The sequence below is a fragment of the Octopus sinensis genome, linkage group LG13 (genome assembly GCF_006345805.1).
Source record: "Octopus sinensis linkage group LG13, ASM634580v1, whole genome shotgun sequence".
In the NCBI taxonomy this organism is placed as follows: Eukaryota; Metazoa; Mollusca; class Cephalopoda; order Octopoda; family Octopodidae; genus Octopus; species Octopus sinensis.
The window spans coordinates 62,183,012-62,202,928 of NC_043009.1; the positions used below are offsets into that span (position 1 = coordinate 62,183,012).

Here is a 19,917-nt window from a genome sequence, read left to right on the forward strand (position 1 = left end):
CAACACACACACCACACACATATATATATATTTATATATATATATATATGTGTGTGTGTGTGTGTAGATAGATAGATAGATAGATAGATAGATAGATAGATAGATAGATAGATAGATTGATATCTTTAAAACTTTTTTACGGGAAACATTTTGAATACGCCAATAAGTCTCCTATTCCAATTTGTGAAACCATTCTATTGTCGTATATGGTACTATGAGCTGCGGTTGCTTCGTATTTCCCCTCCAATTTTATTCCATTTAGTTTTGTATTTTCTAGTTTGTATATGTGGTATTTTAGATTGTGAGGGATCGCGTATGCAAATTATATATTATGCTTGTTGATGATTCTTTGATATTTGGGAGATCTAATGCTGTGAAGAATTCCTGACCAATTTTGGATTTTATTTGCGAATTGAAAAATGCATTAAGCCAAAAGATTTCATCACTTATTTTTCCAATTCTTTTAATACATCTATTGGGTTTGCCAGTATATTTTGTTTCTTCTACTTCTACTGTTTTATTATCACTATTTCTATCGGCGTTTAACGGCGCCCTTCTTTCTACCTCTGGCTGCTGTTTCGTGGGTTCTGTTTTATATCTAACCTTCTTAGTGTTATGGGTTTTTCTTTCCCTTTTGATCCATGTTATATTTACTGTTTCCTAGGTTCTGGTATTCTGCTATTACTTATATACTCATCTCTACTATTAATAATGCCCTCTTAGTATCGTGCCTTCTCTGTCTTATTCTGTTCTTATATCCCGCTAAGTTATAATATTCGGCGTGCATATCAAATATCTATTCATCCGTGGGTAGTCTGGATATTCTGTTACACAATATTCTTGGGATACTTCGCAGTGTATGTTCCGGATGGTTGGATTCTCAGCTCATATTTAAAAGTTCTCATTTGACTTATGGAAAGATTCATACTTTCCATCGATAAGGCTTTACGTCTAGGAATTTTACCTCTCTATGATTTTTCAATTTCAACATGATCTACCCGATCCCCACAGATACTACGGACTATATTGTAATCATTCCAGGAATACAGACTGCGTTCTTACAAGACATTTGACTTGCGGAAACGTGCATAACGATGCATTAAAATATTTATAAATTCTATCCAAGGATTATCATTGTTATTAAAAAGAAATATGCTAAGCTCCATTTTACTTAAATTTTCGTGGATGTAGAACGTGCCTACATGCTTAGATGTAAAGAACTAGAGTAAATAGAATTTTATAGAAATTCCATTCATCCTGGCCTCTAGGTAAAAATATTTGGGCCTTCATTGGTCAGTTTCAGGTCATGCGGACACTAGCAACACGGTAATAGCGATTTTTTCTTTGTAGGCTCCATGTTGTAGAGCAAGATGTTGGTGTCAGGTAATTGAATCGTTGCAGGGTTTGATATTTTTGTAATGATATTTACCACATGATGAGATAAACGATTCTGCGATCAAGTTACGTATTAAATTACATATCAAGCATGTAGGAATGAGTTACAGAGTTGTTAGGGGATATAACAATGAACTTAATTATTTTCCGCAGCTATGTTAACATTCCTTTTTTCCTCTTCATTTGTCTCTATTCCCCTGGAAAATATATAAACCTCATCATAATATTGACTGTTGCCGTCTTCGAATTGTTGTAAGTGAGCTTGCGGTCGAATCTCCACCAAGTCTGCACATTCACTATACGCTTCAAACAGCTCTCTGAAACTAATAATTTCATATTCAAACACTTTCTGATGGTTAGATTTCTTTCTAACAATCACAGGAGCTCCCCATCCAGGGTGTGTCGGTCTCAATCGTAACAGAGTTTTCACTACAAAGTACTTCTCTGATATTCCCTTTTCTTGCGTAATAACCACTTTAGCCGAGTTGTTTGTATTCAAAGTAAACTCGGCGGTATCCGACCATGAGGTGGTCGTATCTGTCTTATCTTCCTGGCTATTATCACGTTTCCCACCGGCATTGAACTCTAATCCTGCTGCTTTTATCGATACTTTTCCTCCAATACTGTAATTCTTTTGTAATTTTACCGACCGAGACTCCATTTGCGAACCCTGTGCGTTGAATATATGTTTCTGCGGTCCGGTTATCTGGCACGTGTATGTGGTTGAGTATTGAGTCAGGGATTTTGTTGGCTCTTTTCGCAGAGGCACTTCAGATTCAAGAAAATCCTCGAAACTAAAGTAACTCCACCGAATTTCAATATGATAGGCATTTCGTCGATAGAAACATCTTCTAAGACACGAAAAATGAAGACTTTTCAGAAACTTTTTCCAAACTAAATCTTCAATTAGCTTCTGTATATCGATTTCTATTGCATATCTTGGGTTTACTTTACCTGAAAAACAGAGAGAAGAACAGATATCAATAACTATACAACACACACACACAAACACACACACACACACAAACACACACACACACACACACAAACACACACACACACACACACACACATATATATATATAGGTAAAGCAACGACAAGCAAGCTAGATATGTCTATTTTCATATAAAAATACATTTACTCGAAAAGAAAAATATAAATGTGTGTGGATATTAAGACTTCCAGAAAAAAACGATATCACAAATAAATCAGGTAGAGTTTTATAAGCCTTACGGTCGCTGCAGGGTGTATATCGGCGGCACTGTGGACTTTAAACGCCATTATCGTGCTCATATGAATTCTTCCACTAATCCAAAATCTAAACTATCTACCTCTTTAGCAACACATATGTATAACCACAAATCATAAGATATCCAATACGCCCTGTCATGGTGTATAGCAGGTGAAGATCCCCCCTACAATACAAATATAGGTAAATGTGAATTATGTGTAAGAGTCACTATTCTTCGTCTCCACAACTCCTCGATGTTAAATAAATTCTTTGACGCTATTTATTCATGTAAGCATAAATACTACTCGACTTCAATGCACTTCGCTAATTCTAAATAATCCTATAACAAGCCTCCATACCCATTAAAACTGTAATCTAAAACAGAGTCAACCTGACAATCGCTATCTATCCCATTCCGAATAGTTTATATATATATATATATCTATTATTATATATATATCTATATATATATAGGATATATATATATATATATATATATATATATATATATATATATATATATAGATATAATATATCTATAGATATATATGTTATATATATATAATATATATTATATATATATAATATATATATATAACAGTTACGATGTACTAACAGACAGTTACATTCTTAAATGTTAAACATTAAAATATTAAATATAGAAAATTTATTGAATTATAAAAAGCTATGAATCCTGATGATTGGGGTTGCATGTTAAGACAGTTTTCTGAAAAAGACTGAGTGCTTAGGCAACGTTAAACGCACCTCATGAAACATGTGTAGAAGAGAAATTTGGAACTGAAATAGTAAGTATTAAAATAAAATTCTATAATATGGTGTGATGTATATTAGGATTTGATGAATTGCATGGGGACTTCTATCTCTAAATAATACACACACACACACAACACACACACACACACACATGTAAATTAACAGAATGATATAAAAATCCATGGTTGTGAAAGATTTCAGAACATTTATAAAGAGGTCTACAGCTGTTTCCAGGATATCTTATAAATCCCTTCATCGGAGACAGTGTGAGAAAACGGTTAAGCAATAGTTATTCTAGATAAGATATGAAATAGAGAGTGAAGTGGAGGAATGAAAATAGACGTGAGATATGCAGGGATATTGTATCTGCAGTTCCATTATTTAGGCAGAATGGTATACATACAGGATTCCTGTACCTTGTGAGTAAGTTCCAATAGTATTTAAAAGTGGTCATTCCAGGCATAGAGTTTGTAAACGTGTGTTATGAATCGGATTTTTTTCATATATAAAATAACATAACAGTTTATATATATAGTATATATATATATATATATATATATTATATATATATATATATATATATATATATAGTTCAAATTTACAGAAAAACAAAAGATGAAGACAGGCGCAGAAGCAGCAAACAAGTGTATTAGTTTAACACTTGGGCAGAATGGAATAGTCTTTTATGTCTCGAGCCTACGCTCTTCGACAGAAAGGATTAAGAGGCAAAAAAAAAAGGACGGAGAATGCCCACAAGCGATGTGAAAGCACAAACCAAAGTCATGTCCCTTGTTTTGAAGTTGTCTTAAACGATACGCTTGTTCTTTTGTCCGGTCAACTACTTTTTCACCCTCTTCTTAGTCTCTTAAAACTTGGATCGCCGGAGACTACACCAGCAACTTCACCAAGCTTGCTTGGTTAGGGAGGGGATTACTGGACATCCTGCAGGGTAAAAAACAAAAACCTGTCAATGTAGGGAGAAACTGATGTGAGTCAACGACCATCCAATAGCATGTACATATCTATGTTACAGTCAGGACTGATTTTTCTCGTTTCCCTGATTTTTCCTGCTACTGGCTACCAAGTAACTCAATGCTACCTGCCACATGAGGACAGATGGAAGTTATCGACCTTGGTAGACAGTCCATCTAGGAGAAGGAAAACTCTGACTCTGAACTTCTGATGCCTTGCAGTAATACCCAGTCATGGGAAGGCTTCAAGCGTAACTCTCGAGGGAAAATCCGGAGTTGGAGCCCATAAGGCAGTTCATCGTTGATTACAACTTCGTCCTGGCAGCTCCCGTAAGAGGGCTTCTGTCAAACTGTGACAACCCTACTGTTCCTTTGGACCCAGCAGTGTTGTGAAGAGAGGGAATATGCTGCATAGGTATCATTCTGTCTCCCTCAACACATCACCTAGGCTTGTATTCGACCACCACTATACATTACTCATCAACACATCCGCACTATCCACCCGGAGAGGACAATCCAGCTACGCCTACAACACGGGAAGTAGCAGTTAGCGGGGATAAGCCTTCAATCAATGACGTAAAGCAAGGCACCAGATGTTGTTCCTGAGAGTGGGAGAGATTTTCGGATCTCATTGAACAGCAATCACTCGCTTAAAGCTGGGCAGGCTCCAGTCAGTAAAATACTGTCTCGTCAAAGTCTACTCGAAATGTGGAGTAGATAAACAGCCGACAACTGAAGAAGGGTCGTTCTTTATGTTTCTTGTCTTATTTTCCATTTGTTTTTTTCTCGCTGTTCGCAAAAAATGGTTTGTCTTCGTATTTCATGGTATTTTTCGTATTTCGGATTTCAAGTTTTCGTATTCATGTTGTTTACGTTTTGTGACGTCCTGTACCCATATATTGCATGTCAGTATGTACATATATGTATGTGTATATGCCTATATATATATATATATATATATATATATATATATATATATATATTGTTTTTTTTTATTTATATTATATATATATATATATATATATATTATATATAATATATATATTATTTATATTATATAAATGAATGCCACGCAATCCATTTCCAAATAAGTTTATCTTAATAATTTTGATGCGACTCTCTTCTGTACGTATCTCTATCTCTATCTCTCTCTTCCTTTCTCTAATTCTTTTCTACTCTCTTTCTCTCCCATTCGTTTTCCCTCTCATTCTTTCTATAATTCTTTTTTCTCCTCTTCACCGTTTTCTATCTGTCCCCATCTCTCTCCCTCTTCCTCCTTTACTCTCTCGTTGTTCACACGTGACCATCGTCCATCTTTTTCCACACGTTTTCATCTTTCTTTTCTTCCTGTCTGTTGCACAGACCAGACGTATTCTTGTCTGTCTCCTCTCCTATCTTTTCTCCTGTCAAAGAATGTTCCTCATCGTTCGCCACCTTACCCCGTCTGGCTTAGCAGTCCTCACTATCTATTTCACTGTCCTGTTTTTGTTACCAACTTTGACCCTCCGCAAAATTCAAAATTTTTATTTTGGTTTGCGGGAGCAAGAGTTTTCTCGAAGGTACATATTGTCGCGAATTACTCGAAATGAGGAGTAGATAAACAGCTGACGACTGATGAAGGGTTGTTCTTTTTGTTACTTGTCTTGATTTCCATTTATTTCTCTCGTTATTCGCAAAAAAGGTTTGCCTTCGTATTTCATGCTGTTTTTCCTATTTCGGATTTCATGTTTTCGCATTTCATATTGTTTACATTTTGTGATGTCCTGTACCCATATATGCATATATATACATGTATATATATATATAACTATATATATATATATGTATGTGTATATGCCTATATATATATATATAATATATAATATATATAATATATATATATATATATACACACACATACATATATATATATATAGTTGCAAACCGAACGACTTGTCCTTGTTAACCTTTGCTCCTGCCACCGCCTCGTTGTTTTTGACGATAGAGATGTCATCCGCATACGCCGTAACTCCTCTTCCACACCATGGATCATGCGGCGCGTCCCCTAGTGCCTCCATCTTCGGCAGCAATGGCTCTAGAGCCAATACATACAAAAGCGGGGGCAGGGGACACCCTGACGCACTGAATGCTCAATCACTGAATGTTCAATCACTTTAACACAAAACGGAAGCGGAAGTGAGTCACTTGGTAAGCAAGCTACTTACCACACAGCCACTCCTATATAATTAATAAAAGTTAACTCTACTCCACTTTCTTAAAATTTCCTGGGAGTACAACTTGTCTACATCCTGAGACCGTACAGAACGAGAGTGAATAGAATTTTAAAGAAATTCTTTTCACTCTGGGCTATAGCTTAAGATATTTGAACCTTCGTTGGCCAATTCAGGTCACGTGCACATTGCAATCAGGTGACAAAATGATTGTTTCATGGTTGACTTCACGCTGTAGAAAAGATAGGATGTTGATGTCAGGTAATTAGCCCATTGTAGATTTGATCTTTCAGCAATGTCAGTGGCAGGTTTTGATGGTCAAGTTACATATAAGACTGCATTCCAAGCAGGGCTGAGTGATGTGAATATAGCCAGGTGTTCAAACCGGCAAAAATCGGCCAAAATTAATTCCCCTTTATTTGTTCAAACCGGCCAAATCCGGCTGTATCCGACTGCTCTACGAAATCGCTAAAAAATTAATCGAATCATGTTATTAAATGTTCGTAGCTTTGAGATGATGCGAGATGAAGCCTTTCCCGCCTCTATTTAAGTATAAATACTGTGAAATTGTTTAGACCACATGGTTGTTTCAACGTTTGGAGAGAAGTCTGTACCTTAGTTTTACTCTTGACGATATAGAAAATATAAACGAAAGCAAGAGTATTTTGTCTGCGGACGAATCTGATATCGATATGAGTGAATATTCGTCGGACGAGGAAAATTTTGAGAACGAAAGTGGTAAAAATGAAAGTGATGAAAATGATATCGTAAACATGGCAACATGTTCAAAGATTACAACATCAATCACTATTCCTGATTTCACAGAAAATACTGGTCCGCAACACAATTTACCTCCTGATGCTCAACCATTGGACCAGCTATTTTTATTTTTATTTTTATTCAGAAAGTTTTTTTGAAACTGTTATGGAGGAAACAAACAAATATGCTCAACGTATAATTTCTATTCGCGGAAGAAACGATCCGCTATGGCAGCCAATTGGTGTTAAACAGTTTCCGCGACTGTGGAACTACTGGAGTCTTGATATAAGGTATGGCGATCCGTATATCGCAAGTATAATGTCGAAGACGAGGTATTCGAAAATATCTCAGTATTTACATTTAATTTATTCTGCTAATGCCCCCAGCAAAAACGACCAAAACTACGATCCCCTGTACAAAGTACGTCCTGAAATTGATTTACTCTTTAACAGTTATAAAACTTTGTATCTACCTGGGAAAAATCTCAGTGTAGATGAAGCCATGATAGGCTATAAGGGTAGAGTACATTTTCGGCCGGCGGTACGTGCCTGCCAAACCCACTAAATGGGGGATCAAGGTATGGGAATTTTGTCAATCAGACACTGGATATTGTGTAAACTTCGATGTTTACACAGGTAAAAAATATAATAGAAACAGACCATATGGATTGGGACATGATGTAATATGGTCTCTTACGGAATCATTTCACCACCAGCACCGACACCTCTATTTTGACTGGGTTTTTTTCTTCAGTGGCTTTGGCAGAAAATCTTGTCCGTGTAAGTACTTACACGTGCAGTACTGTTACGGGCAACCGTGAAAAAAAAATTTTTAAATGTGGGGACATTTTACAAATGCAAAAGGAAAATTTATCAGCTACTGCTTTCAAAGACGAAAGACAGATTTTATTTCTGTCTACTAATGAACAACCTGCTGTTGGTTCTGAGGGGAAACCCTGAGTGAATATTTGTTATAACAAATATATGGTTGGGGGTTGATAAATGTGACCAATATTGGACAATTTACCCAGTTGGTCGACCTGGGAAGAAATGGTGGAGGTATATTTTGTAGTTTTTAGTTAATTTAACTATAGTTAATTCATATATTGTATATGTAAAAAACCACTAGGTACCTCCACCACCAAAGGGCTATGACCATTTAAAATTTCGGGTTGACATCGCATCTCAGTTACGTGAGGGCTTTTCTCCTAGAAAGCACAGAACTGGGAGAAAAGCAAAATTAACTGAGGTGGATGTCAACAGAGAAAATATTGACTTTCATAAAAGTCGAAAAGATAAATAGACGAAAAAAAGTTTGCAGACTGTGTTCGCTGCAAAAAAGAAAAAACTGCAAAAGGGTATCAAATTGAGACTGCGTATACGAGCCCTTGTGTAAAGGGTGCTTTGGGCAGTTTCATGACAGAAATATATCATAACTATATTGTTTTGTAACTATATTATTTTATCATATATTCCTTTTCATTTTATTATAAATAATATGTGAAAGGGAGAAATACATATCAATTTTCAGTATGTTACACACCTGTCTTCACCTTTGTCTCACCTGTTAATGAACTTTTTTTTTATTAGATGCATTCTGTTACGTAAATGATTTCATTAAATTGTATAAAAGTACGTAGCCAATGGTATATTGCCTAGTAAGGCGGCGAGCTGGCAGAATCGTTAGCACGCTGGGAGAAATGCTTAGCGGTATTTCGTCTGCCGTTACGTTCTGAGCTCAAATTCTGCCGAGGTCGACTTTGCCTTTCATCCTTTCGGGGTCGATAAATTAAATACCAGTTACGCACTGGGTCGATATAATCGACTTTATCCGTTTGTCTGTCCTTGTTCGTCCTCTCTGTGTTTAGCCCCTTGTGGGTAGTAAAGAAATAGGTATATTGCCTAGTAAAAGAATTTTGTACTTTATTTTCAATGAAAATATCTGAATGAAATATAGAGAAAGAATAAAATCTTGTACCGATTACACCTGTATTTTAATTAATTCAAATTAATGTACCTCATCTTTAAAAATGCTAAATTGGTGGTGGTTAACATCTGGGATAATTTTAGTAACAAATCAAACAGGTATGATGTATTATGAATATGAATTTTAGTGTTTATTCATAATGATATTGTTTTTACCTCTGTTAATTAATTTTTACCTGCCCATAAAAGCAAAATTTAATCAGAAAGATCAGCTAAAATTACGTAACTATAATCCACTGGCATATAAGCACCAATTTACAAAATTTCAAATCTGTATGTAGAAAATTAACAAAGTTACAAGCAAATATTGTGAAAACCCCACTTGAACCTGAATAAATCAAAATTGATGTGAACAGACAAGCATTACATTTGACAAATTAATCTGAACACTAGTACACTGTAGAGATAATAATCCCATGCATGCAGACGGAGATTATACACTATGTACTTGTTCGTGGGCTAGCTATGGTTACATTGGTATTTCTGGATTCCTAGTGGCCAGTAACTTGACGAGTTTATTTTTCTTTGACAGTATATGCAGTTTCTTGTGAAAGCAGACTCGACAAGTACAGATTGTAGTCGAGTTAAGGGAAACCTTGTCAAAAAATACCCCATGTATTGTTGGGAAAGTCGTTTCCTTTTTCCTGGAGTCTCCAGATGAAGCAGGACAAGAAAGTGATGGTTCTTGCATGTCCCCAAATCTGAAAGAATGCATACGTGGCATAAATCGTGCCTTGAAATCATTGACTGTTATATTTATATAGTGTCTCGAGATGTCATCAGTTGGTGTGAAGGTGGTTTTATAGACAACAACCTTTGAAAAACACAACCCTCTTAGAGGTGTGTTGGCAGGATTTTGACTGTTATATGCCGGGAAGTGGGATAAAATCTGTGTACGTGCACGTTTTGCTTCCATTGTGGCATGGAATATTGGAAGCAATTCTTATCAAAACATGAGTAACTACATTAACATTATGAGAATTAAAGAGTTCACAATACTTGTAGGTTCTTGGAGAATAGTACCTGATTAGCGATAGGAAACTCCTAGCTATGCTAGTGGAAATATCCAGGCTGGATAGTAAATACCAGATTGCCTTGCTTTTTCTATTTGTGTTCGGATTTGGATTTGAGTAGGAGATCTTATATTCTTAACTTGTCAAAAAAGTAACCTTTTTTTTAGTGCTTTGTTAGAATGGCAGTGCATCCTTGATGAAGCTCTTTTCTGTTCTCCAATAGCTTAGAAATTCTGCTGCTGTTGGTTGTGACCAAGTTCCTCAGGACAGTTGGGATATTGGTGGAGCCTCTATGGATATTGGCAATTTTCCTCTGGGGCTTTCTATGGGAGTTTTACTTTCCTATCTTGAGTTTTCACATATATATACACACACACACACACACACACACACACACACAACACACACACACACACACACACAAACACACACATACACATATATATACACGGGGTAAATGGAACTGAATGGTACAAAAAGAAAACATAACGTCAATGGTTTTAATGTATACTCGTATATTGCAAAAATATAGATGCGATATAAAATATTAAATCTCCACGTTTTATTAAGTTACAGTTGATTAAAGTGGGACCGTGCCCTTTCCACACCTGTGCCTACATAACCTAATCAATTATGTGTATTTTTGCACCATTCAATTTGAATTACCCTGCATATATGCATACATGCATGTGTAGAGAAGAGAGATGATGAGAGTGAGGGTGATAAAATGGCTTTTAATCGCGTTGACTTTGTAGTACAATGGAAATCAAATAACAAAAACAAAAACCAATGCTGGTCTTCGCAAGAAATGGTGAAAAAATGGTTTAGAATTTAGGGAAACAAAGAATGATATTAGTTGTCTTGTTTTGTTCACCATGCTTTATTTAAAAAAATTAGAATAAGAAAAATTTAATGTTAGGAATAAGAAAGATTTAAAGTTAGAAATAATAAAAAATTAATGTTAGGAAAAAGAAAAATTTAAAGTTAGATTATAATATGGATTTTCTATAGCGTAATATAGATATTTTCCATCTAGTTTGGATTATTTGCTATCAAATTTGAATTCTTTGCAATCAAATTTGAATTTTTCCATTGGTGCTCAAGCCTTGAAAAAAGAAAAGAGTTAAACTACATCAGCCGTTAGGGAATACATGTCTATCTTATCTAACTCGTCCTGTAGAGTCCACCAATTGATATCTGAAAAGTTTGATGTAATAACTCATGAACACTGCGATAGCTTCTACCAAATGATGCTCCATTACGTCGACCGACCTGAACAAGGGGAGATAATAAACGAATGATTCTTTTTCTATTATCTTCCCTTGTCCAGACTGGTCGACGTAATGGAGCATCATTTGGTAGAAGCTATCGCAGTGTTCATGAGTTATGACATCGAACTTTTCAGATATCAATTGGTGGACTCTACAGGACGAGTTAGATAAGATAGACATGTATTCCCTAACGGCTGATGTAGTTTAACTCTTTTCTTTTTTCAAGGCTTGAGCACCAATGGAAAAATTCAAATTTGATTGCAAAGAATACAAATTTGATTACAAAGTATTCAAATTTGATTGCAAAGAATACAAATTTGATTACAAAGTATTCAAATTTGATTGCAAAGAATTCAAATTTGATGGCAAAGAATCCAAATTGTGAAATAATGATCACTTTATAATTATTCCGCGTCGCTGGGAGCTACGTCAACAGTCCGTTTTTCCTCTTGACTTATCAATATTCCTCTGGAAAATATATAAACCTCATCATAATATTGACTGTTGCCGTCTTCGAATTGTTGTAAGTGAGCTTGCGGTCGAATCTCCACCAAGTCTGCACATTCACTATACGCTTCAAACAGCTGTCTGAATGAGATAATTTCATATGCAAACACTTCCTTACGGTTAGATTTCTTTCTAACAATCACAGGAGCTCCCCATCCAGGGCGTGTCGGTCTCAATCGTAAAATAGTTTTCACTATAAACTTTTTGTTTGATTTTCCCTTTCTATTTGTTACATCTATTTTAGCGGAATCTCTTTCATTCAATTTAAACTCGATGGTATCCGACCATGAGGTTGTCGTATCTATCTTGCTTTCACTGCCACTTTGGTGTTCGCCACCGGCATTGAACTCTAATCCTGCTACATTTATCGATACTTTTCCTCCAATACTGTAATTATTTTGTAATTTTATCAACTGAGACTCAGTTTGCGAACCCTGGGCGTTGAATGTATGACTCTGAGGTCCGGTTCTCTTGCACGTGTATATGGTTGAGTAATGAGTGTGGGATTCTATTGGCTCTTCTTGCGGGGCATCTTCAAATTTAAAAACATCCTTGAAGCTAAAGTAACTCCACCGAATTTCAATATCATAGGCATTTCGGTTATAGAAAAATCTAAGAAGCGTAAAACGACTATCCAGAAACTTTTCCCAAACAAAATCTTCAATTAACTTCTGTATATCAATTTCCACTGTAAATTTTGGGTCTGCTTTTCCTGTGAAACAGAAAAACACAAATCAATAACTATATATCACATTATCACATACATACATACGTACATACATAGACCGACAGATATGTAAACAGACATCCAGAGATACGGAGATAGACAGTTAGACAGATGGATTGACAGACAAACAGACAGATAGAGAGACAGACAAACAGACAATTAGACACAAACACACTGACAGATATACAAAGAGGTAGGTAGGTAGGTAGGTAGGTAGGTAGGTAGTAGGTAGGTAGGTAGGTAGGTAGGTAGATAGATAGATAAATAGATAGATAGATAGATAGATAGATAGATAGATAGATAGATAGATAGACAGACAGACAGATATGTTTCTTTATTAGCCACACAGAGCTGGACACAGACGGGACAAATCACAAAGTAGAGCTTTTCTTTTTGGGGAGAAAAAAGAAGTGGTGTAGGTTTTCGATCAAAAGGGATCGTAGAAAGGAAAAAAAAAGAAAAGAAAAAAGAAAATAAACAATAAAATAAAAAAGAAAAGAAAAACGATCAATAGGGATCACGTATCACAGAAATGTCATGATGTAAAGTGTAAAGGGGAAGCAGATAAGGTTTATCCATGGAAAAAAAGCCTACGGAAAAGACCATGGTAACCTCGGTCAATAATGTCACATGTTAACAGTTATTTGCAAGTAAGTAACTTCGTTTTAAATTTTTCTGGGTTCATATGCTTATCCCGAACGGGTAGCGCTTCTCTTGATCCACGATTGTATTTCGGTCATGGAGACGAGTTGCAGGAAAGCGTGCCTCACAAACGGCTACCACACCTGTTCACCGTCGTCTACGTAGAGCCGGAGATGTCGCAGTCTCAGCGCGTGTCTGCGCATCATCAACCACGGCATGCCCAGCCCTCCTTTTAACGGGTGTTGACAGCAAATGGATCGCATGACCATCAGGACTCATCCTTTTCACAAGAAGCGGAAGAGAATGCGTTCTAGTTTGGTGATGGTAGGGTCGGGACACGGCACGACGGCCAGGCGGTAGTAGATGACGGACGCGATGTACGTGTTCGCCACCTCCACCCGACCTTTTTGGGACAGTTTTCTCTCGGCCCATTGCCGGGCGAGAGTGACCACCCTACTCGTTATCTCGTTCCAGTTCTTCATTTGGAGGTCCGTACCAAACGGAGGCGCTGGTGGATGGCATGGGCTTGCTTCTCCAGGTACCGAGCCGCAATCCCACTGACTTTTCCCGGTTGATTTTCGCTCCTGTCACCGCTTCGTAGTCTTCAGTGTCTCGCCGACCAGCTCGATGTGCTCGTGGCTAGACACAATGACGCTTCCGTTTTGCTGCCAGTTGCAGTACACCGCTGCCAAGACATCTCCAAACAAGTCTGGCATACAACAGTAAAGCTCGTAGGGTAGACCATCCAAACCCGGCGATTTGTCCCTTAAGCATTCTGCTATCGCGTCCCGCACTTCCGCCGCCGTGATGGCACCTTCGCTGCACCCTACCTCTCTTGTCGAGAGTCGTGGCAGGCTGTGTAGGTAGGCACTGAAGTCCACCCTACGTTCTTGCCCGCCACTCGTCCCGAGCAGTCGGGCAAAATGCTGTTGAAAGGCCTCACACATTTTACTTGGCTCGAGTAATTCGCGCCCCTGTTCATCTACCAGAGACCGAATGGTGGCTTTGTTGCCCTGTTGCATATCTGCCACCCGGGCAGGGCCTCTCTCGCGGCTCCAACACCTTCGTTCCTTAGAGCACGCATCCTAGCTCTGACAACACACCCTTCGTGTTTGGCGTTGAAACGTTGGTCGAGGGCCAACCTCGCCGCCAAAACGTCGAATGCGATGCCGCTTCTAATTGCCTCTTCTAGCTTTTAACTAGCTCACCTTCTACTCTGTTTCTATCTATGGCTAGTGCTTTGCTATACCTAATCGCTTTTGCTTTTATAGCTCTCTTGTGGGCTAACCACCATTTGTTGTTGATGATAGCTCCCATCAAAGCCCTCTTTACTAGTGTGCAAATCCGGTCTCTGAAAACCTGTCTCGATGGGAAAGACGCGTTTAGTTTACAGTGCCCAGGACCCTGCCTATGTGTCTTACCTAAGTCTAGCGTACATGTCACAAGTTTGTGATCTGTGTAGCTGACTCTGTGGAATTGTGGACATCCTACGCTATCTCTATGTACTGTCCTGCACAGTATCCTATCTAGATACGATCTCGGTCGCTCTATGTCCACGTTGGCGCATTCGAGTGGTCGAGTCGGTACCTGTCACACAGTTGAAAGCGTCTGAGCAGGTCTCTGAGGCATTTGCATCCCCGTCTATTCCTATAGATAGATAGATTAGTTACGGAATACATTAGAATGTACATGCATCAAAACGTAGGATGTCAGAAGTGGTTAGGTACCATAACAATGAGTTCACGGTTAGCCAAAACAATTATCAGGGATCATTCGGAGGTAGTATAGTGCAGGAATATTTATATAGGTTATATATAGGTACAACATGCAATATAAAACGTAGATCTGAGCCATGGTTGGTTCCAAGCGTGGCGTTGATATAAAAGAACAGAAATGGGGTTTAAAATTTACTACAGCTGTATCAGTAGCCCCTTAATGGTACATTCATACATTGCATCTTGGGATAAATACACCGTTCTCTGGTAAAATTTAAAACAGGTATAAAGAGGCAAAGCGAAACCTAGATGACCTAATGTTGTTCAATAGGTCATCTAGATTATACCTTGCATGTTTATACATGTTTCAAATTTTATCTGAGGTTGTAATCTATGAATACGTCATTATAATGCTACTGAAACAGTTGTAGTAAATTTTAAATTCTATTTGTGTTCTTCTATGGCACACACACACACACACACACAAGAATACCACATCTAACTTCGTATTATTATTGTTATTGTTGTGGGTAAGGGAGATAACTGTTCAGTTTTAGGTAATGGGAGGGGAATATATATCAGTTTTACCTAAAACTGAACAGTTATCTCCCCTACCCACAACAATAACAATAATAACGATAACCAATTACCTTCCTTCATTTATCTACTTGTGAAGTCATTCACTCGTGAATTTCATCAAACACAACATGGACGAAATTTCTTCTTAAGAAAAAATACATATTCAAATAAGTAAAACATAATATCATGAATAGCGATAGCAAAACCGGTTGACATACTAAAAATTATATTAAAACTATGTAAATGTGCGTATTTTCCTTTTTTAATTTCTTATATATATATATATATATATAATATATATATTATATATATATATATATATATATATATATTATATATATATATACGGGCTTCTTTCAGTTTCCGTCTACCAAATCCACTCACAAGGCTTTGGTTGCCCCGAAGCTATAGTAGAAGACACTTGCCCAAGGTGTCACGCAGTGGGACTGAACCCGGAACCATGTGGTTCATAAGCAAGCTACTTACCACACAGCCACTCCCGCGCCTATTATTAAAAAACAAACAATCAAAAAACTACCTATGTAACTATACTGAAGTTGAAAGATAAATCAAATACATGTAAAAATATATAAAAACCATTCATTAAAATAGACATAGAATAATAAATTATTTCAAATGATTTTTGTGTGTGTATGTGTGTGTGTGTGTGTGTTACGTCGTTTTTCGAGTTAAGTCACATATCTAGGAACCAATTACAAACGTCAGCCGATGTAGACACACGTACATACATATTAGCGCGCGTGTGTATATCATCCTCTTCCTCCTCTCCTCCTCCTCCTCATCATCATCATCATTTAACATCCGTTGTCTATGCTGGCATGGGTTGGACGGTTTGACCAGGGTTGGCAAGCTGGAAGGCTGCACCAGACTCCAGTCTAATTTGGCATGGTTTCTACGGCTGGATGCCCTTCCTAACGCCAACCACTTCGAGAGTGTAATGGGTGCTTTTACGTACCACCGGCACGCATGCCATTTGCGTGACACAGTATCTGCCACGACTGCGATTTTCCTTGATTTCATGGGTCTTCTTCTCAGACACGACATAATGCCACGATCTCGGTCATTCGTGATTGCCTCTGTGAAGCCCAACACTTGAAGGGAGCTTTTCATGTGTCACCGGCATCGGCCACTTTGCCACCGTGAGGTCCAACGCTCGAAAATTGCTTTTTACGTGCCAGTTACATGGCACCAGCATCAGTCACGACTACAATTTCACTTGTCTTGACTGATCTTCTCAAGCACAGCATATCGCCAAAGGTTTCGGTCACTAGTCATTGACTCTGTGAAGCCCAAAGTTCGAAGAGCATGCGTCACCATCTTGTCCCATGTTTTCCTGGTCTACCTCTATCACTGATCCCCTCATAGAGAGAGAAAGAGATGCACACACTATAATCGAACTGTAAGAATGAGTGCTCAACGCCACATAGGTGGACAAATATTCTTTATTTGTGGTTTAACAAGGCAACCAATGGTTTCATGTGAGATATCTTCACAATTGTTGAAAGGTACCTCATGCAAATGTTGGTACTCGTCTACATTTGTAATGAGAATACACGAGTATTCGTAATTTTTCGTGCGTTAATCCAAAATGGAGACGAACACCGATGTTCTATGTGATAAGCTTGATTATTGTTGAGATATTCCTTAACATGAAACTAATGATAGCATTAGTACACAAATACTGTGTATATATATGTGTGAGTGTGTGTGTGCGTGTGTGTGCGTGTATGTGTGTGTGTGCGTGCGTATATATATATATGTATATATATATATATATATATATATATATATATATATATACAAATAAAAATTTTTTGAAAAAGGACCTAAATTTGAAAAATTCTTTACTTATATATTTACTTATATACCAAACTAGTTTCAACAATATTTTTTGTTTATCCATGGTAAAAAATATGAATTAGAAAAGCATCTTTAAAAGTTTCAATGTTGACAAGTTTTGAATATTCATAACAGACAAATTTAGAATTATGAATTAGAAAAACATGTTCAAAAATTTCGATATTGACAAGTTTAAATGTTCATAACAGTCAATAATATTAAAACTGTTCATCAATTTTTTTCACTACAAACGTATATATATATATATACACGACGGCCTTCTTTCAGTTTCCGGCTATAGTGGAGGTCACTTGGCTAAGGTACTACGCAGTGGGACTGAACCCAGAACCACATAGTCCGAAAACAAATTTCTCACCCCACAATCACATAAGTATGCATGATTGTATGTTTGTATGTATGTGTTTGTGTGTATTTTGTGCTCGTGTGTTTGTGTATGCAAATTAATGCACGCCTACACGACCGTACATACATACACATATACATACCTACATAAAGCATATGTATATATTGACTTCTATTTGATAGGAAAGATAAAACTGGCATGAATGTTCGGGAAAGGAAAATGAAAGGAAACAAAGTAAATATTTTTTTCTAATTATTGGTGCTATCAACTGGAGAATATGTAATTAGCGATTCATTTCTGCTAATGGTATGTTAATGATTATGAATTCTGTCTGCTGCTGTTGCGAGATGAATATGCTATTAGGGAACTATATTCGAAAATTAGGACATTCTCTTATTCGATATAACAGTTATAGTAGTAGTAGTAGTAGTAGTAGTAGTAGTAGTAGTAGTAGTAGTAGTAGTAGTAGTTGTAGTAGTAGTAGTAGCAGTAGTAGCAGTAGTAGTAGTAGTTGTAGTAGTAGTAGTTGCTGTTGTAGTAGTAGTAGTTGTAGTAGTAGTAGTAGTAGTAGTAGTAGTAGTAGTAGAAGTAGTAGTAGTAGTAGTTGTTGTAGTAGTAGTAGTAGTAGTAGTAGTAGTAGGGTAGTAGTAGTAGTAGTAGTAGTTGTTAGTTGTTAGTTGTAGTGTAGTAAGTAGTAGTAGTAGTAGTAGTAGTAGTAGTAGTAGTAGTGATTTAAATCTTAGGCCGTGAAGGTGCGTGGCTTAGTGGTTAGGGTATTCGACTCACAGTCTTATAATCATGAGTTCGATTCCCGGCGGTTAGTTGTGTCCTTGAGCAAGATACTTTATTCCACGTTGCTTCAGTCGCCTTAGCTGGCAAAAATGAGTTGTTTTTCAAAAGGTCAGCCTTGTCGCATGCTCTGTGTCTCGCTGAATCTCTCTGAGAACTACGTTCAGGCTACGCGTGCTTGTAGAGTGCTCAGCACGTTAATTTCACGTGCAGGCTGTTCCGTTTATTGGGTCAGCTGGAACACTCGTCGGTCGTAACTGACGGAGTGCCATCCCTAGTTTTACCACAGGGGCAACCTTTGTTTCAGTCACTGGACTGCAGCCTTGATGGGGCACCACCTTGAAGGGTTTTGGTCGAAGGAATCGACCCTCAACACTTATTTTTTAAAAGGCCTGGTATTTATTCTACCAGTCCCTTTTTGCCGAACCACTAAGTTATGGAGACGTAAACAAACAGACATTGGTTGTGAGGTGGTGGTGGTGATGATGAACAAATACAAAGAGAAAAGTGAAGACAAGCACACACACACACACACACACACACACACACACGCACACACACCACACGCACACACACACTACACACACACACACACACACACACACACACACACAGAGGACGGGTTTCTTTCAGTTTCTGCTCACTAAATCCACTCACAAAGCTTTTCTCGGTTGAGGGCTATACCAGAAGATACTTGCCCCAGTTGCCTCGCAGTGGGATTCAATCTGGAACGATGTGGCTGGAAGCAAAATTTTTTGCACACGGCTAAACCTGCAAGCTAAAACTATTTTTGTGCGGAGGGTCAAATGTAAGGCTGACTTAAGTGGAATTTGAACTCAGACTGTAAAATACCGTAATACATACCACTCTTCATGCTGTCCAAACTTGTATGTTTTCTAAGAAAGCACCACCCTAATAATAATAATAATAATAACAACAATGATAATAATAATAATAAGTTTGGTACAAGGCCAGCAATTTCGGGAAAAGGATAAGTTCATTCTATCAACCCCACTGTCCAACTGGTACTCATTTTATCGACTCCGAAAGGATGAAAGGCAAAGTCGTCCTCGACGGAATTTGAATTCAGAATGTAAAGACAAACGAAATGGTGCTAAGTATTG

General features: G+C 37.5%; 1 protein-coding gene across 5 annotated transcripts in view; it reads right to left on the bottom strand.

The window, feature by feature from the left end:
- The window catches only part of LOC115218515, a 40,181-nt gene extending 20,476 nt beyond the window's left edge, over window positions 1-19,705 (bottom strand). For 2 of the 5 annotated variants that reach the window (XR_005001734.1, XM_036508445.1), the window contains exons 1-2: window positions 19,658-19,705; window positions 1,493-2,349 (exon numbers count right to left, since the gene is read on the bottom strand). Coding sequence is in view for 4 of the 5 variants with exons in the window: in XM_036508445.1 (XP_036364338.1) it covers window positions 1,532-2,349; window positions 19,658-19,667 (828 nt within the window). In the remaining variant the exon portion in view is untranslated. Of the gene's footprint in view, window positions 1-1,492; window positions 2,350-11,977; window positions 12,830-19,657 lie in introns of those variants that run through there. The other 3 variants (XM_036508447.1, XM_036508446.1, XM_029788377.2) reach the window with 3 other exon arrangements.
- Between the last annotated feature and the right edge of the window lie 212 nt (window positions 19,706-19,917).